Source organism: Oncorhynchus keta, chromosome 31, assembly GCF_023373465.1.
Source record: "Oncorhynchus keta strain PuntledgeMale-10-30-2019 chromosome 31, Oket_V2, whole genome shotgun sequence".
NCBI lineage: Eukaryota > Metazoa > Chordata > Actinopteri > Salmoniformes > Salmonidae > Oncorhynchus > Oncorhynchus keta.
Genome location: NC_068451.1, coordinates 11,201,611 through 11,228,682, shown reverse-complemented (window position 1 = coordinate 11,228,682; position 27,072 = coordinate 11,201,611). Strand labels below are relative to the sequence as shown.

Genomic DNA, 27,072 nt, shown 5'->3' with positions numbered 1-27,072 from the left:
CACTGACACACTGTTCTCAGAGGCTACATTACAGTAGCTTAGCACTAGGATTTAGTAAGAAAACAGAGATACAGATGGGTGCAGTTTCAAAAGATGGACTTGCCTAAAGAGATGTGGCTGACGCTGTGTTTTCAGATCCACGTGTTATGATATGCGTATGGCTACTGTATTTGTCACATGGAACTAGCCTCATATTCATCAGTGCTCTTCAGTCTGTGTCTTACCTGGTAAGCAGCGTAGTCCAAACATATCTCTCCCCCGTGCGTTGACACCACTGTGACTCAGCATCCTCTCCTGCAGAGGGAACAGAGAACAGGCCTGGTGTTATTACTGCATCCCGTCAAAAAATAATAAGAGAACAAACACTAATGTGATTTTGCTTCAACTCAAGATTTTCTTATTGACCACATTCCCCAAAACCATAGCCAATCCCACAATGCTCCATGATGACTCTCAGTTTCCATGTTTTATTAGTTGTTTTGCTCTGTACTGTATGATTTGATGCGGTCTCAAAGTACTCCAGGCTGTTCTGCTAGCGACATAATCCAATCCCATAGAACCGCAGGTTGCTATTACCGGACTACTGGCTAGCTGCTAGCACATATGGGCCCATTTAGCCTGAGCTCCCACCCACCACAGAAGACCATTTACATAGGGTATAAATCACACAATGCACAAGACATAGGCCTAGGCATTGAAAAAGGAACTGTTTGTTCTGGTAATGACCACTCTGGCAGTCCAGTATAGAGACATGGAAATTGCTATAAAGTATACAATGAATCTTTATGGTACTGACTACTCAGCAATTCTTCACTGCCTACAAGGCCAATGTTCACAAACACGTTACATTTTTGCTCCAGTTTAGTCACATATTTCTTGGCTTGCGAACTAAAAACAACTTACTATAATGTGTGACAAATACTCTTAGGCTACTATAACTCTTGTGACACACACAATGTAGAGGTGAAGTGAACTGTGTGCTAACATGCTAATGAGAACGTATGACACACTTCTGGTTTCCTTTAGATTGACAGTGGCTAAAACCTCATGAGAACATTAAACAAAGTTAACCTTTGCTCCTTAAGCAGGTTGTAAGTTCCACTCATTCATAGCATAGCTGTTTGTCTTGTCTGTGAAATGCATATGCCCAACTGACCATATCAACAGCGGCCTAAGCTCTAGAGCACTCTGCTAACATTAGCATTATGCTAGCATAATGCTAGAATAATATGCTAGCCTCATGCTAATGTTAGCAGAATACTCGAGTGGCTGAAAATGCTAGAGAATATGGAGCTTAAGGAACTTGTCAACAATAACAGAACTTGCACATCTGAATAATAGTAGTATTGGTTTTCAGGTTCTTTCCCATCATCAAATCACACAGCTTTTAAATTCTTTCCACAGCAGTTAGTGTGAGAGAAACCCCAACCCCAAACTGCCAACCCCCCTAACAAAAATCTCAAAAATAGGTGAACAGTGCCGACTTTCTCAAAACAGAAGATGAAGTCCTGGGTCATACCAAGACATCCTGGACAGGGTTATTGTTCCACCAATTTTATTGACTCAATCCTCCACCCAAGACCTGAGTTAGCAGAAGGGCATGGTGGATAAACAAGCCAGTTTTTAAATTACAAGGGAGAACACTAAAACTTTACAACGTTCTTGGTTTCTGCTCACCAGCAGACCATTGTTAATTTTTGTTTTCTTCTGGCTTTTCAACTCATTTGTTTTTCCGTTGTTTCAGCACCAATTCCCCATTTATAACTCAAACACCCACAGCTGCATTGCTTGCTCTTTTTCTGAACTTATTTTGATATTTAGATCTTGTTTTATTTTTTTTTAAATCTGAAACTCAGTTCCTATCATCAACCCTTTTGGGAGTTATCAATATTAACAAACTCTGTTTCTGTGCCTTGGGATTGTGTTATATTCCGAAGTTCAGTCAACATATTTGGATTCCAACAGCAGAAATTCTCCAAACTGCTCCACCAGCTAAAACTACATTGGAGGCTGTGGAAGAATAGAGTGAAAGCCCATCAAATAAACTACAACAAAATGTGTCATAACATGAAGAATAACTGCACTAGGCAAAGGTAGAACAAGTCAGCAGGTAGATCAGATAGGAGAGAAAGGAGAGAAGGGCGAGGTGAATCTGTCTAGACGAAAATGACTGGAACCCTAAATCGGTGAGGGAGAGGAAAAATCCCAAATTAGAGTCCTAAATCCAATTCACCTCCAAAAATGAATAACCACATGTCCAGGCTCTGTTTCTGCTGATGATTCACTCCTTGACTCTCCCTGAAGTATCTGGCTTTTGCGTGTGTACTACTCGATCACTCTTTCCCTCCCTCCTGCCCTCCTTCCCTTTCTCCTCAGGGAGTGCAGCCAAGGCCCATTGCAGTTTCCATTGCTCATGGCTTCCCCTTGCCACTGCGGGCAGACTTCTTCTGCAGAGGAGAACATACCTCCTCTGCCCTGAAATAGACCAAACTTACTGGTGGAAGGAAAGTGGCAGTCTAACACCACATAAACCTCACACTGTAGGTTTGAACAACGTCCCTCGCCAACAAGGGGCCTGTGTGTAGCTCAGGTAGTTAGATTTTTACTAGTTTGATCATTAAAACACACTGTTTTAACATGTGGTGCTGCTGTAGAGGGAGGTTAGCCTGGTGGTTTATGTGGTATTGTTCTTTTCCTCACATCAATAAGCAGGTTTGTGGCATTGCCGTAGGGGCTCGAAAAAATGTAAACAAGGATGTTGGGTCTTTTCTCTAAACATGGACTCGCTTTGAAGTGTTTTACCTCTTTCCCCATTTGGAGCAACTCCTGAAACATAAACCAGACAAAAGTTGTCCTGAAACCCAAAACCGTTTCTGTCTAGCCGTGAGCCGTGGCTTTGCTTTAATGCTGCCTCGTTTCTTTTGCTTTCAAGGAGCGTCTACGACAGTGTAATACATTTCCTACAACATAAATAGTCACATCACACCATTTATTATACCGAGAGAACAAAACCCCAACGACAAAACAATGAAAGATCCCACACTGGAATAGACTACTGAGAATTCCACCTCGGAATGTACAAAAGACAAGGAAGGAAAGTGATTTGAACATACAGGAGAAAATATGAATGTTTTAATGAATCGTAAATTCATATACCATTACCCACTTGCCCTGCTTAAAATGCAGCTTTGAACCACTAGCTTACTCTACAGCCTGCAGAAGCATTACTATAACTCTCCCTATGGAATCGAATGTGCCCACTACTCTCCATATAAATGAAGGTAGAGGGACTATTTATAGTAATGCCTATGGCGTCTTGGCCTTAAATCATAATAACGACCTCAGCACAGACTTGGTCTGCAACAAACACTCATTAACTGCCCTTAATGATAGTACAAATGAGTTGCTGTTCATGGTGAGACATTTTGCATTCTAATCTTCTTCTATATCCCTCTAAATTAAACTCTGTATCATCTAGTCTGAAGGAAAGTGGTTGTATACTCAATGATGCACTCGCTGTGTAAGGAGGGTTCAAAGTTCAATCAGAGGGTGTGTGTGGGGCACGTGTGTGTCAGAGGGTGTGTGTGGCAGTATGTATTTCAAGCTTCTATTTGTCACTGGTTGTGCATGTGTCAGTTCATAGCTTAACTATGTCAATTTGTAGACTTTAATAACAGGACAGGTTTCAATAACTCGTGTTTCAAATGTGCTTCTTGTTTAACAAACATTTGTGACTCCAGCAACTCATAAACATACAACTCCCACATTGGGTGTTGTCCAAAACATTCTAGACACTTGAAATGGACAGAAACAGGCTACCATCCTTGTTTCAGGCTTCCCTCGGGATAGCAGTATTGGTTAATAATCACCCAATGTACAATCAATAAATCCTTGAAAACAAGCATACATCTTGTTTACTAATTACAGACCGCATTGTTTTGTTCAGTTTCCGCATGGGAAGCACCGCCAGTTCCATAGCTTGTTTCAGGATCGGAGGCCTTGGCCCTATGGGACTGGGTGTGTGAATACCATTTTGGCTCTCTTTTATGAGCCCTCATGGATCTCCAGCCACTCTGAATAGAGCTGAGCCCTCTGACATTTTCACTACTGTGGCACTTGCATTGTGTTGTGTGGTTGACTGACTGACTGCTTCCAGATTCTAGCTAGCTGAGGAGCCAGCATGTGAACAACTCAAGGGAGGGGAAAGACCGAGTGGGGGAAAACAACAAGCCTGGACTGTAATTATGAACAGTAACATGCAAACCTCCTTATAACCCAACCAGTCTGCATGTGATGTGAAATGGATGGCAGGACTTTGCTTAACCTTATGTTATATCTCAATGGTAACTAATTTGGTATTACTGTACATAGCCTACATACACAAGAGTTACAACACTTATTCCACAAATGTAATTTGATTCAGTATTGGGACCAACTGTAGCCTACTTCTTAAATACAAAATGTACACGACAAAGGTTTCAGATCCAGTGTCAACTCATTCCTATTCAGTGCGTTTCTAAACCTCAACACTTTAGTGGAAGTGAAACCAGAGTGTATAGGTGTATAATATTCAGGACATCACCATATGTTAATCTGCAGCCACATTGCAAACGTTTATTTCCAAGATGGCTAAAAGAAACTGCTATTTCTGTTAGGCACTTATATTCAAGAACTCCTGCTCCTCAGGCTGCCGTTGCCATGGCAACAGTCAGATGTTGCGCTAATCACCCCCACTCCACATGTGAGCAGCAATGCTTGAGGGTGGAGTTGAGGCATCTGTTATCGTTTCCCCCTGCGGCTTCTCAAAATAACCATGGAGGAAGAGCGAACCAGCACAGAGCGCACGAGCACACCAGCATAAAATTCTAAAGAAATATCTAGGCTATGACCATCACTATAATAAATCAGTCTACCAATTTTCACCAAGGTTCTTCAATTTAGATTGGTTTTAATTGTATTGGGCTTATAGACATGTCCCTCGCCCCGAATGTGTTCACACAGACAGTCTTCCACGCAATGATGTCCAAATCTCTGTAAATTTGCATGGCTGCTGCCTTTACAAAATACTTTTCCCAAAGACGGGCGTGACAAAGCATGTTCACTGACATACTGTAAGTAAAAGGTTGATCCCTTTGTGGTGGTATAACAGACTTGAAGGCATCAACAGTGTGGACCCGTGCACAGACCCATCCAGAGCTCCACCACAATGTGTCCTGTGCAACAACAAAATATTCAAGGCCACAACACATGATGAAGGATCTCAGAAATAAACCTGAATGTTAAGAAACCACAGGTCTCTCTGATGTTCAAAATAAATTATATATATATATGCTTTCAGTGATAGTGTGATGGTAGCAGCTTCCTGTATGATTGCTTCCTGGCCACCCAAGTTTAGAATCAAGAGGTGCTGCTGAAGAGTAGTGAGGAGTTATTTAAGAAAACGGGCATCACTATATGCATAATGATCCAAGGTCTTGAATATGTTGACTAATCCCACTTGTCGTAGTCAATTTATATTCCCACATTTCATTAATCTCATATAATACTGTACAGAATGCAACTGTAGGGTTTAAAAGTTTGTTTAGTCCATCAGCTCAAATTATGTTCTCTCTAAACCTGTATTAACCATATGGGCATTCATAGCACATGCCATCATTTGGTATGGATAATAATTCATAGAATCCAAGCAGGCAAAATGAATCGTTGCACATGTGCTGGCTGTCTCTTTACCATACATAAACCTAGTGTATAAAACAAAGAATGCTACGATGGACAGCTTCTTTTGGATGCTGTATAAAAGGAAAACAACTCCCTTAGTCCCAGACAATAAGAATAAAAGGCCTTCAGTCTTCTGTCTGTGGAATGTAGGTTATCAAACCATTACTGTTTCCACAAGTAATACATACATACGTCTTACAATGTTTCATAGAATTCGAGACATTGTCGAATTAGTTGGACACATTGTAACTAACCATTCTGAACACAGCAAGATATCTAGGTGGAATCTACATCTGTTTATATAGTCCAACGATGGAACAAAGTATTTCAGTTCATTATTCTCATTGGTAGCTAAAGTTGACCCACGGCAAGCTACCTTTCAGAACACGAAACAAATCCAACATAATATTAAAACATTGAATCGAAAGCGTACCTTTATATCTGGAACCATCTGTCTCACTTTGAACGTGGTTTTGGATCCCGTTAACATTTTGACGTCCAACACTCAACTCTCTCGAGCGAAATATAGAAAGTAGACCTTAGACCTTAAGAAACAGTCCACTTTCTTCGAATGACAGCGAGACCCTGCATCACCGGTTTCGAGAACAGAGGTGGTCTCTGTGAATTAAAAACTAATTTCGTTCCTTTCACGGTTATCACTGCCGAAAGAATCCATGTATGTAGGCTACTGTGTAGTGCACGCCCCACATAAATGTACCGCCCGTCAGGAAAATTTGCCTATAGTTGTTAGTCACTGGAATGTGTAAGAAATGTTTACCTCTGCTTGTACCCATTCCTCTCATTTCCATTTGTTGATTCCCTCGCCATAGTTAAAATGACACACCAGTGAAAAAAAGAAAGTGCAGTACAGCCTCTTAAAGGGCCAGCAGTGTAAAAAGCATCTAATAGGATCCCAATTTTTCACCAGTATATTGTACTTCAATAATAGTCCTGCAAATTAAGCCACCTTATTCAGGTAATCAAAGTCTTGGTTAGTTGAATGAAGTGTCACAGCACTGGGACTAAAGCAGTTCAGTTCTTCAGGACTATGAAGAACACTGTGCTATGACATTTTGAATTTAGGAAAGGTAAGACAGTATGTCAAGCTTTTGAAGTAGGCCTAGTTTTATGGAAATGGAGATGGTTCAAATGGGCCATTTAATAGGTTGTTGAATACAGGCCTATACACAGATGCACATATATTTCTAAATACAAGTGTTTTGCCTGATTCACTGAATTTAGAAGTATAGAAAGAGCCTGAGGTACAGAAATAAAAATGTGATCGTGTAGTCCCATCGTTAACTTCGTTAACTTCAATATAGATACTTAACATCAACAGTCCTATAACATTTTACAGGATCATACATGCTTGTAAAATAGTTGTAAATCGTTATACTCGTGTTACTAATGCAGAATTAATTGGATGTTGCATTTGTAGTATACTGTAAAATGACTCACTAAGTATTCAACTTCTCGCCTACCTTGAGAATTTCAAACGAGAATGGAAGCAACGATGTAAACAAGAAAATACCATGAGGATGACTAGGCTTAAAGAGCACAGAAGCAAAAAAAAAACAAGAAAAATACTATTTCAAATTCTAAATAATATTACCAGTAGTAAACTACCTACAAGATACAAGCCCTAAAAAAGGCACCCATTTGTAGGCGTTAGTCTTAACACAGGCCAGTGATGAATATGAGTGATACAGTGATACAGTACCTGCAGTTGATCCTTCGGTAAATGATGAGCGTCTGAGGCACTGTCATCTGAACTGACAATGTAGAAAGGTAGTACTGCAGTCATGCAGACAAATGATATTGGAAGAATATTCCAGCGGGAATGTATTGAAGAAATTCCTTTTGATGAGCAAATAGAAATTCTAAAATGGATAAAGTACAGTCTGTCCCTCCTAACAGCCAGGTGGGGAGACCGTGTCCTGGTGATCGAGCTATAAATCCAAGCCTCGTTCTACCACATGGGACCTTATTCAATATTACATAAGGGTCTCCAATTTCTCTAATACATAGAACAGCTTCAGACACTGTCAGCTGCATCATCTGGGTGAAAGTTACTACTAATGTGTAATGCTGTAACAAGTTGTTTCTAATACATAAAAACAGCTTTTGTGGTTTAATCAACCAAGCGAGAGAGAGACTTGAGTGTTTCAACACAATTGATAAATTGGACAATATAATAGTTTTGAACATTTATATGCACTGGCTGGCATCAGATGTAGATGAATCGATGTACACATTGTTAGAATCAATGTAAATCGCAGTAAACCCAGAACTAAAATCTGGTGTAATTTGGTCAGATGGTCGATAAATGTACTGGACTACGGTACCATTTATGTTTAAGTAGTCTGGCCACGGGAGATTTCAAATCAATGGTGTCACAATTACATCATTCTTAGATCAAGATAATACCAATTCTCACCCTTCATCTAACATTGTATATCCAATGAGTACATTGAAAAACAGACAATCCCTTTTCAATACATCTCTGCAATACCTACCATACATTTGTAACCCCCCAAAAACAGTCAGAAACGGAGAAAAACATTTGGATTGCCACCATGCTGTTGAAATACAAATGAGAGTTTATTCAAACAGTGCAAAAAAAATAAAAATAAATCAGATGTTCTTTCCATCCAGATTGCACTGTCACAGCCTCTCCTCTCCAAACATGAAAAGAGAAAATAAATTTTAAAAACCAGGACAGCCCAAATCAGCTCAAAATAATGCACAAATTTGGTTAAATGGATAGTAATTTACATGCAACAGTTCCAGTCCCATGCAACTACAGTATCCCATGTTCATGTTGCTTATGACTATTTTGTCCCATAGAAATGAGAGAAAATGTACAATATAAAAATAAATGGGTCAGTTACTTTGTAAAACAAATTCAAAGCCATCTAATTCCTAGAGAGGGATTGCAGCAAGAGCATAGGTTGAAAACACCAACCATCAAGTATTGAATCATTACCGTAATGTGTTAGCATTGCATGGATTGGTGGTGGAAAAAAATACACACGTACAATTCAAATAAAAACAAACAAATAAAAGCCAGTCCGCTTGACACATACGTTCCTCAACTAAACATTCCAAAAGGAAACTTCTGAAAAAAAAAACAATTTTTCTATAAATATATATTCTCAAATCATATCGTCAGGTCAGCAATGAGGAAACTAGTTTGCTAATGAGAAACCTTTTGAGTTTAGGAGGCTCTTTTGTGATCAACCTTGACAGCCAAACTGTCCATTCTGGTGAATACTGACTCCTCCATAAACCCAGGCTATTACAAGCTTATATTCCACTCATTTTAGCATCCATCAATATAGATTCTTTAAAAACATTGTAAAACTTTGGGTTTACAAAAATAACTTCCAACATATACAACCTCGCTGTCATTTGTTTTTGTAATACAAAAATGTTTGCAGTCTATAAGTGAAATGTTCAAGATGTTGTCTGTAAGCCATCCAATTCTTTAAAAAAAATTGAGTTGATGATGTAAGCTAATATTATTACATTGAGAGGAGAAAGCACACACACACACATTTCTTAGTTATCCCGCTTTCCATTAAAGATGACCTCTTGTTTGTGCCTTGTGAGCTGCAATGTGTTTGTTGCAAAAAGGTTTCATAACAGCGTAAGCACACACACACACACACACACACACAGAATTATTGTTTTGGATATAGCATAATGGTATTGTGGGGAATGGTTGGTTCCAATTCAAGAAGCACATGCCACCTCGAAGTCATGGAGCATCCCTTGAAGGATGACTATTTTGAGCCGCATGTTTGAACTACCTCTCAAAAGGCAAACATTACTTAAAGTCCCTCATACCCTTGGCAAATTGTATTTTTGGAAATTAACTCAAATCTTAGTACCCTTGAAAATTGTTCTCTTTTGTATTTTTGGTTAAGTAGGACATGGAAACTTCCAGGAACAGTGAACACAAATACAAGAGCGCCATCCATTGGGCAAGGCAGTGAATTGCATACAGATATTCTCACACCATTGTGCTTCAAGTAAAAAGACTGAACGGCTGTTTATCAAGTCAGGAAGATTGGTCTTCCTCATGAGTCTACATGGCTCATTGGTAATAACACGGCTTGGGTGAGAAAGTGTTAATACATTGGTGATGAGATAAACAATCAATTCCTAATCTGCAAATCATTGAGAGTAACATTAGACCAAGACGGTATCTAAAAAATGTGATATGTTCCAATCTCCAGAATTATTATTTATATATTTTTTTTACATTTGATTTCTAAATCGCTTTATGAACTACGAACAATGACTCCATGTCTGGATGCAAAATGAAAATAATTAAAACAGGGGCTTTACACTGAGTAGGGTACAAAAATACCATTAGAGAAACTGCAGCAAAAACAAAGTGTACATCTGATGCACATTTTGTAAAACATACAAACAAGACTGTAATGCCACAAGGACAAGAGACTGAAAAAGGCAACAAGGAAATAGAGTTAAACCACAACACTGGCACCAAAAAGCTGTACCCATGGTAACTGAATCCTTAGAGAAGGGGTTCTAGCCCATGCATCTGCCCTCCCGCAAGTAGAGGTGGCAGTGTCTACAGTTCTGACATGACCTAAGGACAACATAACAGTCAGATACCTTCAAAACGGTAACAAAATGTCTACGGACATTAGGAAAGTGCTTGAATTTGTGCAGAAAGAGGTTAAGCGACAGGGGTCAGTCACTTGTTTGGAATCAACACAATGCCCTCAATAGGACTTGAAGGAGAGTTGGGTTAAACAATCAAACTCGTTTTGAATCGTATCAATGGGGTGTCCATGTCAGGAATTTGGGGTTTGCCATAAGTAGGTTCACGAAAAGTTACATTAATATTTAGACCAAAGTAACACAGCCCTATGGACGAGATTCCAGAAAATACCTGTTACCTTTCTCAGCCACAAGAGAAGCAGAGACTAATTTGACAGTTACAATGTAAGTGGACAATGTTACAATGGACAGTGTCTTTTTCAACCAAAATGTGAACGTTTACCAGTTTAGCATATACTGATTACCTTGAGGTCGAGACGAAATTGTGAGGGGAGTTTGTGTTTTGAATGCCGGTTTAGTAGTGTTGGATGACCCTAAATGTACCAGCATATTATTGAAATGCCTCATTTTCATGGATATAAAATGACGAAAACAAGTCAGGAACAGTAAGATTATAGCAATCTTATTAAATACTATATATTAGTCATTCGTAATATCTACCACAGTACTCTGCCATGTTTGTTCTATAATTGATACTTCTATAATTAAATGTACTTGACTGACATCTGGACACAATATGGTTTGGACACAATGGTGAATTTAGATTGGATAGTTACTTGGCCATAAAAGGCATCTTAACGGTGGATAGGGCTATATGTTTGCCTGTTTAAATTTGAGATGAACTTGTATAGAGGGGGTCTGTTGCATTCTGGAACGTTAGCAGCACCAATGCAGCCCACAGAACAGCAACCACTGTAACATAATACTGTAGTTTCAATTTGCATTACAAGAGAAAAGAAACCCAACAACTCATCAGGAAAGAGCTCCGTTCATTCCCAAGTCATACATGAGCACCCGGTATCAGTAATGCCCTAGGCTAGTCCGTCTGCATACATCTCTAACCCTCTGGTTGAAAAGACTAACAAGACATCGAAGGGCTGATTCGTATGTTAAAATACCACCAATTTACAGGGCCAAATATAGGTCGTCTCCACATATAGAGGAGTGATAATCAAGAAGTTTCAGGTTGTGCTTGTGCAGTGTTAGTTTGTGTGTGTAATGTGGATGTAAGAGTGCGTGTATCGCCTGCCGTATACATTCTCTCCACCAGGAGGAGACAGTTGCGAGGTGACAAGGGGACAAAGCGGAGGAGAGCCTGAAGTTCTCACTCACACATACACACAGCCTGCATAAGAGCCACAGCAAATGTAAGAGAAGTGCACAGTCCTATTGTCTAACGCCCGCCGCAGCAGCCGCCAGCCACCTTCTCTCCAGTCACTGTACCGATCCTGTCCAGGACGCTCTCCACACACAGTGTTGCCTTTAGAGAAGGAAGTGATGCGATGAGAGGGCCAGGCTCTGTATCGTCCTATAGCAGGAAACCTCATCCATCAGTTCCCTTGTGGTTGGTGGCCACAAAGCCAGTTCTGGTCAGTCTGTCCGTTCGTTCAGAACCTGTGGATGGCCGGCTCCGTTTCCCTCCTCTTCAGCTCCTCTCGGTAGCAGCAAGAGCAGTAGTTGCCCGTCTCAGGGTGTCCGTAGTAGTTGCAGCTGGGCGTCCGGCAGCGGCTGGACTGGAGGCTGGATAGGCCTCCTGCGCTGCCCAGGGAGTAGTGCCTGACCGGGAGAGGCCCGCTGCGAGGAACATCCAGGCCGGAGCGCACTTCCCGGAATCCGTTAGTGTAGCCCCCGCCTACAGGCTCTGAGGTGGGGTAGTCTGGAGGGTCGTGCTCGGGGAGGTACGAGGGTGCGAAAGAAGAGGGGATGAGGCGAAAGGGGCTGAGGGGTACCGGTGCCTGTGGGGGTGGTACTGGGGGTGAGGGGGGCCCTGCGCCATGGGGCAGTGGCGGGGGAGGGTGGCGTAGGAAGGCAGACCGGGATAAGACGAGGCTGGGGAGCCACCTGCAAGCTGGCGCCGCGTCTCCATGTAGCCATGCATGTGTGGGTGCTGAGTAAGAGGGACGGGGGCCGGGGAGGGCGGCTGATCCATGAAGGTTGGCCGGGGGATGGGCACCACGCCAGAGTAGAGCGAGGGGCTGAACGAAGACGACTTGAGGTGGTTGAAAGTGGGCGGTGAGCTCTCAGCCGGCTCTTCTTTCGGTTCATAAGTGCGGTACCCCACCTCTGTGCCTGTCGTTACCTCCTTCTTGGGCTGCTGGATGCCGTTGGTGCTTCCTTTCCGCTCTGCCTCTCTCCGCTGCTGCTCCTGCTCTACCCGGAAGCGCTCCTCAGCGTCAGACAGGTAGCGCTGGATCATCTCCTCCTGGAAGGGCTGGCGGTTGCTGGTGGTGAGCAGGCCAGCAAAGATGAACTTCCTCTCGCCCTGCATGGCTGCCCGCAGGATGCCCAAGCTCGCCTTCACGTCGGCACTGTACTTATATGGGTCACACTCTCTGCTTCCGCCACCCGTGCCATTCTGACGCTCGCTGCCCGACGACGGTGAGCCCTTCCCAGAGTCCTCGGAGGCGTGGGCCGAAGGCGAGCTGTCCTTGCTGCCTTTCCGCCCCCTCAGCGAATTTTTCTTCTTCTCTGTGCCCTCCTGCTTGGCTCCGCTTCCTCCTGCATTCTTCCCCGTCATCAGCCCGCCCACATTCTTTTTCAGCTTGCTGCCCAGGCTCTTGCCGAAGCTGCCCAGCTTGTTGGCCACAGAGTCAGCCCTCTTCTTTTCTTTGTCTTTCTCCTTCTTGGTCTTCTCCTTTGCCCCCATACCAGTCGTCAACGTTGCTGAGCTGTTACTGGACGAGCTGGAGGAGGAGGAGCTGTTCTTGGTCGACACACCACCTGCGCTGGCCGCCCCTGCTGTCGTCATTGCATCCCCGTTGCCGTTGGAGCTGCTGCTGACAGACTCCTTGTCGGATTCTCCTGAGTCGGGAGGGGTGCGGGTGTCTTCTCCTGCAGAGGCGGTGGGGGACTCGGGCTGGGCCAAAGGTGCCTGCTGAAAGAACAGATACACCGATGATGAATTATAGGGAAGAAAAATTTAATTTTAAAAAGAAACAGGGAGCAGGTGTGAGTGACGCAGAGAGCAACCGAGAGATTAAGAGCAGGAGTGAGGTACAGATGACTCAGTTCAGAAAGCTTCTTTTCCATTTCTATAAATTCTATTGGAAAATGTACGCAATAATTGGAGAGGGTGTGACCTACAATGAAGACGTCACTCTAGTTTACACAATAGACAGCTATAAAAACGGTCCTCTCTGCCAAGCCCCATAACCATGACAACCGAAGAGCTAAAGGTAACTCCAACATCCTCATTTTTATTGGAAAGGCCTAGAAAACCTCACAGATCTTCAACAGCGATCCTTCTATTGCTACTTCTCACTAGAGGTTAACAGTGAAATTGCCATGAGGTTGAGATTCCTTTCTAACTCCCCGGCATTAAATTGGAATTCACAAAAAGGCCACTCAAACCATTTAGTGTGACGTCATTTTATGCATGGTTTGTTTTCACATGCGATTTGTGAAGCAGAGGGGAAATGACTACAGTCTAGATCAAAACAGAAAATTACAACCCACATAATAACAGAAACCCACACAGTTATGTAACACTGTAAATAGCTTGTCTACATTTAATAGCTTTAAATTTAATCATCCATTACAACATGCTAAAAACATAACCAGGTAGGTAGCATATGATCGAAGCTTCACATTCAGAAACTATTTGGGGGGTTGAGGTATGCCATTGTTACAAGATGATCTGCAACCAGGGCTGAATCCAAACCAGCACCTAACTCAAATGATCACTTAGTCTCCGATTGACATCAACGCATGACTGAGGGAAATGTGTTAAGAGTTAGGATTCTCCGTTAGTGAATGAAAACACAAAAGATACCTCACAGGGCAGGGGCAGCCAGGTGACAGTCATGTAGCTGTGTAGCAGCTGGAGCTTTGCCTCCAGGGACAGGGTCACACTGAGGGAGGAAGACAGACAGGTCAAAGTTCAAACGGGGGGGTGAAATCGCCTCGTCATGCCCCTAACAGTAACACCATGTTGGGTGAAACATTTAGAGAAAAAGGCTGCTTCCCAGAATATTACATGCATCATTTAGAGAAAGGAAAATAAAACTAGGCTACATAAGTGATGTCTGGTAGGTAACATGTCGGTTATTCAAACTAGGCTAATGGCGTGGCATCTGTTCAAGTCTTGAGCCCCAAACGGCTCAGCTGAAACTATGTAACCTTTCATAATGCAGAAATAGTATACCGTGTCAGATATGTAGCTAACAAGAATGCATAATTGTGCAGAGCTGAAATACTAACGACCCCATAATGTTTCTATAATCCATTTGACAAACTTCAGAAAGTATTCATACCCTTTGACTTATTCCACATTTTGTTGTGTTTCAGCCTGAATTCAAAATGGATTAAATAATCTCACCCATCTACACACAATACCTCATAATGGTATACCACAAGTTTTTAGAAATGTTTGCTAATTTATTGAAAATGAAATACAATAAGTATTCACACCCGAGTCAGTACATGTTAGAATTATCCTTGGCAGCGATTACATCAATGAGTCTTTCTGGGTAGGTCTCTAAGAGCTTTGCACACCTGAATTGTACAATAATAGATTATTGTATTCTTCAAACTATGTCAAATTGGTTGTTGATCATTGATAGACAGCCCTTTTCAAGACTTGCCATATATATTCAAGCCTATTTAAGTCAAAACTGTAACCAGGCCACTCAGGAACATTCAATGTAATCTTGGTAAGTAACTCCAGTGTATATTTGGCCTTGTGTTTTAGGTTATTGTCCTGCTAAAAGGTGAATGTGTCTCCCAGTGTCTGTTGGAAAGCAAACTGAAGCAGGTTTCCCTCTAGGATTTTGCCTGTGCTTAGCTCGATTCCATTTATTTTTTATCCTAAAAAACTCAATAGTCCTTGCCGATGGCAAGCATACCCATAACAGGATGCAGCCACCACCATGCTTGAAAATATGACGCGGTACTCAGTGATGTGATGAGTCGCCCCAAACATAGCGCTTCGAATTCAGGACAAAGTTAATTTCTTCACAGTTGTACTTTAGTGCCTTACTGCAAACAGCATGCATGTTTTGGGATATTAGTCTATATTTTTATTCTGTACAGGCATCCTCCTTTTCACTCTGCCATTTAGTTTAGTATAGGGGAGTAGTGCAGAGAAATTGTATGAAAGTTATATTATTAAATAACTAATTGACCAATGTTGGTTCAATTATTTGAAATACATTTTTTCATCCCCGTGAGCTCAACGCACACATTGCAGTTTCTCTAGAGACAAATCCGATCCAGCCAGAACTGTGCAATATAGTAGTGAGCTGAAGTTTCCAGCAGACAAATATTTTGGTGCTTAAAATGTGGTAATTAACACACCTGTGTGTTCTTTGACACTAAGTAAACTAGTCACCCCACAGTGTTTGTCATTACAGCCTGATCAATACAGCTTGTCTGTCAAAATGTTGGATTTTAGGTTATTAAATTATTGCATTTGAGCTCCTAGAGTCTGGGGCTCTCCTTTCATTTTTCATGTGTTCTATTCCCTTAGCCAGCACCTCGTCTAAATAGGTGTGAGTTTCTTTCGCCTCCAAATTGATTACAATGATCATAAACCATTGCACATCTACTTGTCGGTCTGCGTTTCTTTTATGCCTGCTACCGAAGAGAAAAGAATGCTTGATCGTGAGGGGACATAGAAAGCAGCAGTTGCTTTGCTAGTCATCTCTACCTGAAAATACAGTAAACAGCAGTCATAAAAGAATGCCTTATTTACTTTGGAGAACAAAAAAATATAGATATTTTTATTTTTGTCTGACCACTTAGGCAGCAGCTCTACAAGAGATGAGGACTTGGAGTGAAATAAAGCCATAAAATAAATGTAATATGCACAACTGAAATCTTGAAAGTAATGTGAATAAATTATGGTTAATAAATTAAGCAGTAATGGACAGTCACTACCATCATGGGACTCATTCATTGTTTTATTCTGTGTTACAGCATTCAACCCAAATAACCGAAACTGAAAAACATTATTATTTTTTAATAATCAAACCAAAACGACCTCAAAAGCACCAATCTCTCAGCACTATTGTGGAGTTCTATCACTACTGTCCGAAGTTATATCACAGCCATTAAATGTTAACTGTTTTAATGTCACCATTGGCCCATTGGCCCCTGAGCGGTTTACTTCTTCTCCGGCAACAGAGTTAGGAAGGCCGCGTGTATCTTCGTCACTGGGTGTATTGATACACCGTCCGAAGTGTAATTAATAGCATCACTATGCTCAAAGGGGTATTCAATGTCTGCTTATTTTTTTTTTTTTTTTAAATGTATCTACCATTAGGTGCTTTCTTTGCGTTGGAAAACCTCCCTGATCTTTGTGGTTGAAATTCACTGCTCGACTTAGAGACCTTACAGATAATTGTATGTGTGGGGTACTGAGACGAGGTAGTCATTCAAAAATCATGTACACACCATTATTGCAACTTGTGACTTTTGTACATTTTTACTCCTGAACTTATTTAGGCTTACCATAAACAAAGGAATTGAATACTTACTGGCTCAAGACATTTCAGATTTCCATTAATTAGTCAAAATGATTTTTTTTAATCATTCCACTTTGACATTATGGGGTATTGTGTGTAGGCCAGAGACAAAACCTCAATTGAATTAATTTTAAATTCAGACTGTAACTACAAAATGTGAGGAAAAATCAAGGGGAGTGAATACTTTCTGAAGGCACTGTATTAATTCCATTTAAGTTATTATTGTACACCATTCCAGTTGAAACAGCAAATCTTAATCCAATGGAATAAATATCCAGCTATTTTTATTTCAGGCTATTTCTGTATTCCCCTTGTTCCAATCATAGAAGGCATTTAGTCCTAATCTCACTCTCACTGACAAGCATTTCTCTAATCTGGTGCAGGGGTCAATCCCTACCCACAGACACTAGGTCCTTTGAGGACAAAGTGACTGTGTGTTTTTGGAGGGGGTAATGCAGAACCAATTCGGAAGTGTAATGATTCAGGTCATACCTTGCCAACATGACATTGTCTGTGTCATCCTTGCCCCATTCCCAGTCCTTCCCAGGGTCCACTGCAAAGTGTACAGGCAGCATTTTGTGTTCTGAGTCAGTGAGAGGGATAACAACTGTGGGGGAGAGGGAGCAAAAATTATCAAAGTCAAATTAAAGGCATTCTTTCATCCAGCAATTGTCATTCAACTGATTCAAGGTACTAATTAAAGAGGGACTGTAAGGGGGACCCAATTTCACCTCAGTTTTCCTATGCCTCATTAAGAAAATACAACTGAAAAGACAAGATTTGTGTCTTGGAGGCATACTTTGATGTTGGTCATGGGGTAAATTCATGAACACTGGCAATCTACTCCAATCAGTACTCTGGTTTGAGAGTCCCAGAATGCAGAATCATTGATGAATTTACAAATGACATGTTTCTGTAAAAACTGGCTTTTTTTTTTTTTTTGTTGCCAGTATGACATTTAGTCACGAACCCTTCTAGATAAGAGAACAGTATAACCAGCTCTTCTAGGGTGAGTAAAATGGTCAGAGGAAGGTGTTCTCTCATTTGTGTCTGGAAGTAGCTAGCAAGCTAGCCAACTTTAGCGTCAGTGTTTGACTGATGTGAGATCAGAATGCTACTCTTCAGTCGGAACATCAAGTGAGTGTTATTTTACGAACAAACACTGTCAGTCAAGGGAATTACTTGAATTCAAAACCGAACCTTCAAATATTTCAAAGGAAACATCAGAGATGTCACAGGTAGCCCTAATCTCAGACTTTTTCATTTTAGAAAAACATTTGACGTCCAAAAATATATATATATATATTTTTACACGTTAGTCAATTTTGGGACTATGATTGATGTGCAGTTCCTCCAATTTCCACTTTGGTGAGGTGTAGTCTATTCAAGTGGCCCACTTCACTATGAGACATGTTGGCGTGTTGTAGTAGGCTGATGATGGATGCGTAACATTACCTTGCTCTTTGGATCCGCCCTTCTGCTCCATGGAGACGAGGGCAGAGAAGTGGGCCTGGTCGTACGCCAGTACTAAGGGCGAGCGATGGCACTTGGCAGCTGGCACCTCCAGGGGCAGATAGATCCCTCCGAATGGGATGGGCGCAAAAGCTGGTAAGGGAAGAAGAATACCGTTTAGCATAAAACATCACAATCCACTACAACACTAAAGTTCATAAAGCACAGCTTATGATGTAAGGCAGTCAATTGGTAATATCAAAATGTATCTTCCTACCCTCTCCTCCAGAGTCCCTGAGCATGGTGTCTGCCACCACTACTATGGGCCTCCTCAGGACATGGGCCAGGACAAACACATGGAACTCCTCCAGACTCTCGTACACAGGCTCCTCTGATGACTCCGTCCTGCACATAGGAAACAAACGGGGTCAGATCAGGAAACACCCAGGAAGTGACATAGTGGCTGCCTATCTAACATTTTCCTCTCACTATCATAAGTCTTCGTTCCAAAACAAAGGCTCATGAAGGGCCGTAACTTCATGTGGTATGCCTCAAACTTAATATAATAGTATACATACTTAACATAAATAATGCGTGTGAGAGATGTCCAAGATAGTCTTACCCATTGCTGCCATAGTGTATCCTAGGTTCACTGGAGGCCAGTTTCAGCAGGTCATTCCACTCCTTCTGCCACTCCTCCTCTGTGTACACCAGACCAGACTGTGGACACACACACTTCAATACACTGAAATGGAAGTTTGGACTGTAAACAATCCCTTGGACTAAGTTTCACATGGAACCATCCTAGTGAATTCCCCACCTCTTTATTCTGCATGGTCTGCTGCCACCTCCACCTGCGTCTCAGCGACTCCCTCTCCTGGCCGTGGTCCATCAGTGCATATAGAGACTTCCGCAGCATCAGGTCGCGGTCATGAAAGCCCCACATACCTGCAAGGCCGTACAGACACATAGTATAAACAACACCATCTCAAAGAAAGGAAAACCAGTGGTTACATCCAAACCTTACTCAAGGCAAAAGGCAAGTTGCTTGATGTGGGAGTTCTGTTCTTAATTACCCTAAGCTGCCATTATGGGCCTTAGCTTCAGGAATATCACAAATAAAGCCCCATTTCTAAGGATGGATTACAAGGCATTTTGCATATAATGCTTACACCTCAATTGGGTCTTAATTGCTCTGGGCTAAGCCTCTCCAGCAGGACACTGCCGCTTAGCTTTAATGTGTATACAATTATTCAAGGGCTTACTTTCAGCTAACAATGAAGCTCTCATCATTGGTTGACATAGGAGAGTATGACCTAACACGTTAGATTTGGATCTTGTTTGAAAGGCTATGACACTCACCCAATGACGCTGCATGCAACAGGCAGTTTCCGTCCCCACTCGTTGCCAATGGCAATAGACTCTGACAGTTAGGTCCCACCCGTGTCCACCAATTGAGTCGGCCTTAACGTGAACAGAACAGTCACTCGCGGTTTCACTCACACAAAAAACAATTCAGAACGCACATGTAGTACTGAGAAACTACGGTGTAGACAGTCATCTAGACAACACAATTAACAAGATTGCATCAGAAGTGAATAAAGTAATTTATTTGCAATTAATGGCAGCAGTGGACCCGTGCAGTTAAACTCACCGGCGTGCTCTAGGGCCACCATCATAGATTGCTCAATGAGGTCCCTCTCGATGAAGCCGCGGAAGTCGTCCCGGTACACAGTGAGGTCGGGCAGCTGGAATGTGCACAAAGGCGTGTCCAGAAGGGGCTCACTACTACAGTTGCCAGTACTGGAGACGTGTGACCGTGCCAGGGACACGATGGTGGAGCTGGCATGGGAGATGCCTCTCGATAGACGCTTCTCTGTGGCTGCAGAGGGAGGTATCACAAAAAAAAGGAGTTTAGGTTAATTGTGGGAAGGTGGGAAAGAGAAATTGGACAAGGGGAAAGTATACAAGGAAGGCTGACTTGAGAATTGCCAAAAACAAAAAGTGAATTAACAAAACAAAAAGAGGGTTCTAGTTTATCACAATGAGGAGAACAAGAGGACAACAGATAAGTGGTTGTGAGTAAGTGACATTATGCCCAAAATATTATTTTACACTTACCACTGTTCTCACCTTGCAGCACCTCCTCTTGACGGTGCAGAAGGGGCCGCCCCACCCTGGCCATCTCCTTCTCCGGGGCTGGGTACGTTCTCTCCTCAGCAAAAGAGTACGACAGGTTCCCAGCATGCACCTGTCGCAGCTGTTCAAAGTCACTGAGGGCGGCGGTGAGATCCCAGTTCTTCCCTGCAAATGAAAAGGACAAGTCATACCTGACCGAAAAAGCCAACGCATTTTATGAAAGTCAGATCCACACAACAGTCATTAGTTTAAATATTTACCATATGTCAACAGAACCATAGCGACTGTTATCGTATGTAAAGGCCACTGACACTTTCCGTTGCTTGAGTAAATACTTGAATTTTGAGCACGTCTTGTCTCTCACTGCCTTATAGCTACTGCAGTGCATTACATTTTTAACCCATATTCGTATCTGCAACTTGTGCTGCTGCTAGGCAACAAGAGTTGAGTCTCTTCTGGATTTAACTTCCTCCTTTTACATGATAGCTTACCTAACCAACATCTACCAAAAGCTCTAACTGGGAGGTGCACTGCTCAATTTATACCTCTCACTAGCAGTTGGCCATAAAACCATCTATTTTACCCCAGAATGCCTTGCAACTCACCCTCTAGCAGGTCTCTGGCTAGTCCTGGTTCGGCTCCAGTGGAACGGACAAAGTCGGACAGGACTGCGTCCATATCCAAGGTCATGTGATCATGAATTTACAGGGCGGCGGGGGGCATCAGGGCAGAAAAACACAGGGGATCCGCCCTCCCCAACAAGACCACTGGACCAAGGGGAAGGGGGAGAGGGGCTCTTCAACTTGCCTTACACGTCCAGCCAAACCTGAATAGAATCAAAAATAAGCAAAACGGATGAAAATGTAAACCTGAATTGGCATCAAACTATGATCCATTTGTACAGCATGCAGGTACTGTGGAATGTTATTGGTCCAGGAAAAAGGATTCAAGTGTGTTAAATGTAATCTTATTAACAGCTAACACACATAAAAAAAGATAGACCATAATCCCACTGACCCTTTCATAGTACCCACGTGTAAGCCTGTTTTGGTAAAGGGCAACATCTCTGTGGAAAATAAGATTCCTGTTGACCCCTATGCCTGGCCACATCTCATTCACCCATGACCACTGTTGTGGTAGGCTGCTCACAGAGCTGTTGAGCAAATTAAAAAAGGTGTTCACATTTGCATTGAATCATAGCAACAAAATAACATGTTGGGATGATGCAAATGGGTCTCTAGGTTGTTTTCTACCTACACACTCTGAACTACAGTGCACAAAGAAGTCTCATTTAGAGATTCAGCACACAAAGGGTCTGGTGTACTCAAACAATGACTGGGGTTTAGAAAAAGTCCAAAACTACAGCAATCCATAGGCAATAGAAAGCACATGACTGAAAAGAGGCATAACTGAACCAGGCAAAATGGCATGTTACTATGGTAACCAAGGTTTTTACACTAGCAAATAGCAATGATGATGACCCCCATCGAGACTGGGGAACAATACATTTTCTACAGATGGGCTATTGAAAGGAGAGATGGAGAGGGCAATCGATACAAGTGCAAGGACAAATAGAAATGTCCCTGACAGAAATAAGATAGATGTTGACACTAGAAGCCTCAGTCCATAAGGCAGCTAGTGTTTGGCTGTAGCACTGTGCCAATATGTGACCTATAATACGTCAAAATATAAAACATGTAAACAGTTGGTTCCATGTTTCATGAGCTGAAATAAAAATTCCAGAAATGTTCCTTACAAAAACATTATTTCTCAGATTTTGTGCACAAATTTGTTTACTTCCCTGTTTGTGAGCATTTCTCTTTAGCCAAGATAATCCATCACCTGACAGGTGTGGCATATGAAAAACACCATGCCACAGATGTCTCAAGCTGAGGGAGTGTGCAATTGGCATGCTGACTGCAGGAATGTTCACAAGAGCTGTTGCCAGAGAATTGAATGTCAATGTATCTACCATAAGCTGCCTCCAATCGTTGTAGAAAATAGCAGTACATCAAACCAGCCTAACGACCGCAGGACCTCCACATTCGGCTTCTTCTCCTGCAGTATTGTATGAGGGAGAGTGGGGGATGCTGAGGAGTATTTCTGTCTATAATAATGGCATTTTGTGGTGGTGGTGGTGGGGGGGGTCTGATTGACTGGGGCCTGGCCCCCCCATGGCTACACCCCTGCCAGTCATGTGAAATCCATAGATTAGGGCCAAAATAATTTATTATTTCAATTGACTGATTCCCTTATATGAACTGTAACTGAGTAAAACCTTTGAAATTGTTGCATGTTGCATTTAGATTTTTGTTCGGTATTAATATCGGAATTGAGATTATGCTCTCTTTTGATTATGCTCTCTAAAGCAGTACTTCAACATCCTTTGGTAACCTAGGATAGGGTTGGGCGATATGGCCAAATTATTATATCAGGGTATTTAATTTTTTTAAATGTTTTTTAATAATAAAAGTTCTAAATTTGCTTTATGAGTAGTGCGTGACCCTAGGGTGGCAACACATACATTCTAAGTGATTTCAATGGGTCTTTTTTCCTCACCTTTATTTAACCAGGAAGGCCAGTTGAGAACAAGTTCTCATTTACAACTGCGACCTGGCCAAGATAGAGCAAAGCAGTGTGACAAAAACAACAGAATTACACAAACAACGTAGTCTCCATTCTGATTGTTTTATACTGTTCAATTCAACTTCAACCCAAAAAGAAAAACATAACTTTCATAAATTTCAGCATTTGAGATCATTTCTACACTGCCATGTAGGGCTGCACGATATGGGCAACCAATGTGGGCCTTATTTTTTTACCAAATGTTGCAATTTTACTTGCAATTTAGAGCAAAACACTTGGGTTAACTGTTGGAATCATGGAAATAGAATGTATATTCTAATTATATAGTTGGAATATAATAGTGGGCACTTTAATCTAGTGTTGTTTGACATAAAAACAAATGAAAATACCAGGGAGGAGATATTGTGACAGGGTAGGAACTAAAACGCTGATAGGTGTTTCCTAGGGGACCCTATAATCATTGGCTACATTGAATGATCTCTTAGCTACTTCATGTAGCCAAAATATTCTTGATTTGCGTTCACCTCTTCAATTTCAAAGATACTGTTGCACAAACAACATGCTGACATAGGTCTACACCATCACTGGTTTTATCTAGCTGTATTGCTAATTAGCTTCCGGTTGCTCTTACTCAGTAAATGTTTTAGCTAGCTAGCGATTAGCATTAGCGGCTAACAAGATTTAAGAACAACTTGCTAAAAGTGACAACTGCATCATTGTCATCAACATTGTTGCATATGCTGCATTGACCATGCAGACTGGATGCAAGTGTCTCGTGGTCGAGGAAAAACAAATGCGCTCCTTGAGTGGTTAGGCCTGTCTGGAAAGTGGCATAGAGAGTGGAGAGATGACTCAAGTAGCAAAGTACACTATACAAATGTACGTTAGACACTACGCATCCCATTTAACAAACAAAACATTCAAATACCGTTATAGAAGATAAAGTAAAAACCCCAACCGGCCTGTGCATCAATACGGTATATCGCAAAAAACGGTATACCGCCCAGCCCTACCATAGCGTACTATATGGTCAAATGTTCCACGTCTCATGTTACGGCTTTGAGGTACTAAAGTTCAAGCTGTGAGTGGACTACCATCCTTGTTACCTGCAGTCATCTAGCCCCACCCATGCCTCAGCTCATCCACCCTCTATTCTTGCCTCAGCTCTGACTCAGTGAATTCTTCACCGCTGCACCTGATGAATCATGTTTTTTTTTTAAACACCCACCCATTTAACACCCATCCCCCTCTCTCCCTTCTTACAACAAAGGCATACAGGCAGGCAAGAGAAGAAAGTCAACAGGACAAAAGGTCTTTCTAAACCAGAGTATTTCCAGTGCCCTCGTTCCAAAGTCGGCCACAAAAAAAAGCCTTCTCTTTGCAGGGTCTCCAACACACTTGCTGTGTAGAAATGCACTCTTGTTCACATATACACATCACATCAAGGCTGTTTACATCGCTTGTACTAGTCTTTTCCCAAAGCCGCTGTGGATAGGAGCCAGCCTACCCTCAACCAAACTATACAGTGCCTTCTGAAAATACTTCCACATTTTGTTACGTTACAGCCTTATTCTAAAATTGATTAAACGCTAACTCAATCCACACACAATACCCAATAAGGACAAACCAAAAACAGGTTTTTAGAAATGTTTGCTAATTTACAACAAAAAATATATATAAACTGAAATATCAAATCTACACAAGTATTCAGAAAGTTTACTAAGCACTTTTGACAGCGATTAGTCTTCTTGGTACGACACTACAAGCTTGGCACACATGTATTTGGGGAGTTTCTCCCGTTCTTCTCTGCAGATCCTTTCAAGCTATGTCAGATTGGATGGGGAGCGTTGCAGTTATTTTCAGCTCTCTCCAGAGATGTTTGATGGGGTTCAAGTCCAGGCTCTGGCTGGGCTACTCAAGCCACTTCTGCATTGTCTTGGCTGTGTGCTTTGGATTGTTGTCCTGTTGGAAGGTGAACCTTCGTCCCAGTCAGAGGTCCTGAGCGCTCTGGAGCAGGTGTTCATTAAGGATCTCTGTACGTTGTTCGGTTCATCTTTCCCTCTATCCTGACGAGTCTCCCAGTCTGTGCCATTGAAATACATCCCCACAGCATAATGCTGCCACCACCATGATCCACCTTAGGGATAGTGCCAGGTTTCCTCCAGACATGATGCTTGGTATTCAGGCCAATCTTGGTTTCATCAAACCAGAGAATCTTCTTTCTCATTGTCTTTAGGTGCCTATTGGTAAACTCAAAGTGGGTTGTCATGTGCCTTTTACTGCGGAGTGGCTTCCGTCTGGTCACACTACCATAAAGGCCTGATTTGTGGAGTGCTGCAGAGATGGTTGTCCTTTTGGAAGGTCCTCCCATCTCCACAGAGGAACTCTGGAGCTCTGTCAGATTGACCAACAGGTTCTTGGTCACCTCCCTGACCAAGGCCCTTCTCCCCTGATTGCTCAGTTTGGCCGGGCGACCAGCTCTAGCAAGAGTCTTGGTGGGTCCAAACTGCTTCCATTTAAGAATGATGGAGGCCACTGTGTCCTTGGGGACCGTCAATGCTGCAAACATTTTTTGGTATCCTTCCCCAGATATGTGCATTGACACAATCCTGTCTCGGAGCTCTATGTACAATTCCTTCGACATCATGGCTTGGTTTTTGCTCTGACATGCACTCTCAACCGTGGGACCTTATATAGACAGGTGTGTGCCTTTCTAAATCATGTCCAATCAATAGTATTTACCACAGGTGGACTCCAATCAAGTTGTAGAAACATCTCAAGGTTGATCAATGGAAACAGGATGCACCGGAGCTCAATTTAGAGTCTCATAGCAAAGGGTCTGAATACTTATGCAAGTAAGCTATTTCTAAAAACCTGTTTTCACTGTGTCATTATGGGGTATTGTGTGTAGATTGCTGAGGATTTTTTATTTTATTTAAACCATTTTAGAATAAGGCTGTAACGTAACAAAAACGTGGAAAAATTCAAAGTTCTGAATACTTTCCGAAGGCACTGTACATCTGTTGGCAAGAGGCTGTGTGAGTATACTCATCATTCACAAGAGACAGGAGTTGAGTGGACAAGTAGTTCTGGCTCTGGTGATAGGTTAGTGTTTACACTAGTGAGAGAAGAAAAAGCCAGCAGGACAATATCTCCCTAGGCCCTGGCCTCCATACAAAGCCTCTTGTTGTGTTGACTTTCCTGCATCTCATAAAGATAACTTTGACATGATTAGTTTGAGAAACACTATTACACCTACTGCTGGGAGTTGAGCGAACTAAGTCCAACAAATAATGATGTATCAACGGACAAGCTAGTGCCAATGCCTGCTGGTAACGTGTCGCTCTGTGGACAGAATGGACCCAACAGACCAGTGAAAGGAGTTTGTTATTACCAGCCTCCAACATCATCCATTCCTGTGGATGCACTCAGCTTCTGACGCATCAACAAGCAGGAGTTCTTGACAATGAGGTGAGGGCCACAAAACTAGGGAAGGGTCCCACTAAATTATTAGTTGATGGCTGCTAGGAGTGATTAATCGACAAAGACAACAAATTGATGTCAATATTGTGTCTGCAAATATTGACAGCAATGTAAGAGAACAGGGGTTGAAACTAAGTCAGAATTTCCCAAAAATAGTTTCAATCCTGTTAAGGTTATGTGAGAGACACCCAAGCGATGACCTGACTAGCATAATGGCCCTGCTGCCAGCACAGAGCAGGCAGTGATGTGTGCAGGCCGGCTAGGCTTTTGTCTGAGAGGTTACATAATGGAAGCTGCTGCTAGCACGTGGGTGCTGACCCTGGGAGAGGCCTGGATCACTGAAGCAGACATGAAGAGGTCACCACAGCCTGCTGCAGCCATTGTGTGGGCCCGTGGAAGATTTATGGAGGTAAACAAG

At 42.2% G+C, this 27,072-nt stretch overlaps 2 protein-coding genes across 3 annotated transcripts in view; both read right to left on the bottom strand.

The window, feature by feature from the left end:
* LOC118364408 (myotubularin-related protein 11-like) overlaps positions 1-6,567 on the bottom strand; it is a 32,144-nt gene extending 25,577 nt beyond the window's left edge. The window contains exons 1-2 of one of the 2 annotated variants that reach the window (XM_035745927.2): positions 6,497-6,567; positions 225-294 (exon numbers count right to left, since the gene is read on the bottom strand). In XM_035745927.2, the coding sequence (XP_035601820.1) occupies positions 225-288 (64 nt within the window). In that variant the 5' untranslated portion in view covers positions 289-294; positions 6,497-6,567. Of the gene's footprint in view, positions 1-224; positions 295-6,151 lie in introns of both variants that reach the window. The other variant, XM_035745926.2, reaches the window with a different exon arrangement.
* A 1,733-nt stretch (positions 6,568-8,300) lies between these two features.
* LOC118364407 (OTU domain-containing protein 7B-like) overlaps positions 8,301-27,072 on the bottom strand; it is a 31,153-nt gene continuing 12,381 nt past the window's right edge. Inside the window, 12 exon segments of the mRNA XM_035745924.2 lie at positions 8,301-12,218; positions 12,221-13,405; positions 14,303-14,381; positions 17,487-17,601; positions 18,450-18,599; positions 18,724-18,851; positions 19,069-19,166; positions 19,267-19,394; positions 19,809-19,910; positions 20,101-20,328; positions 20,580-20,750; positions 21,191-21,411. Coding sequence (XP_035601817.2) covers positions 11,919-12,218; positions 12,221-13,405; positions 14,303-14,381; positions 17,487-17,601; positions 18,450-18,599; positions 18,724-18,851; positions 19,069-19,166; positions 19,267-19,394; positions 19,809-19,910; positions 20,101-20,328; positions 20,580-20,750; positions 21,191-21,275 — 2,769 coding nt within the window. The 5' untranslated portion in view covers positions 21,276-21,411 and the 3' untranslated portion in view covers positions 8,301-11,918.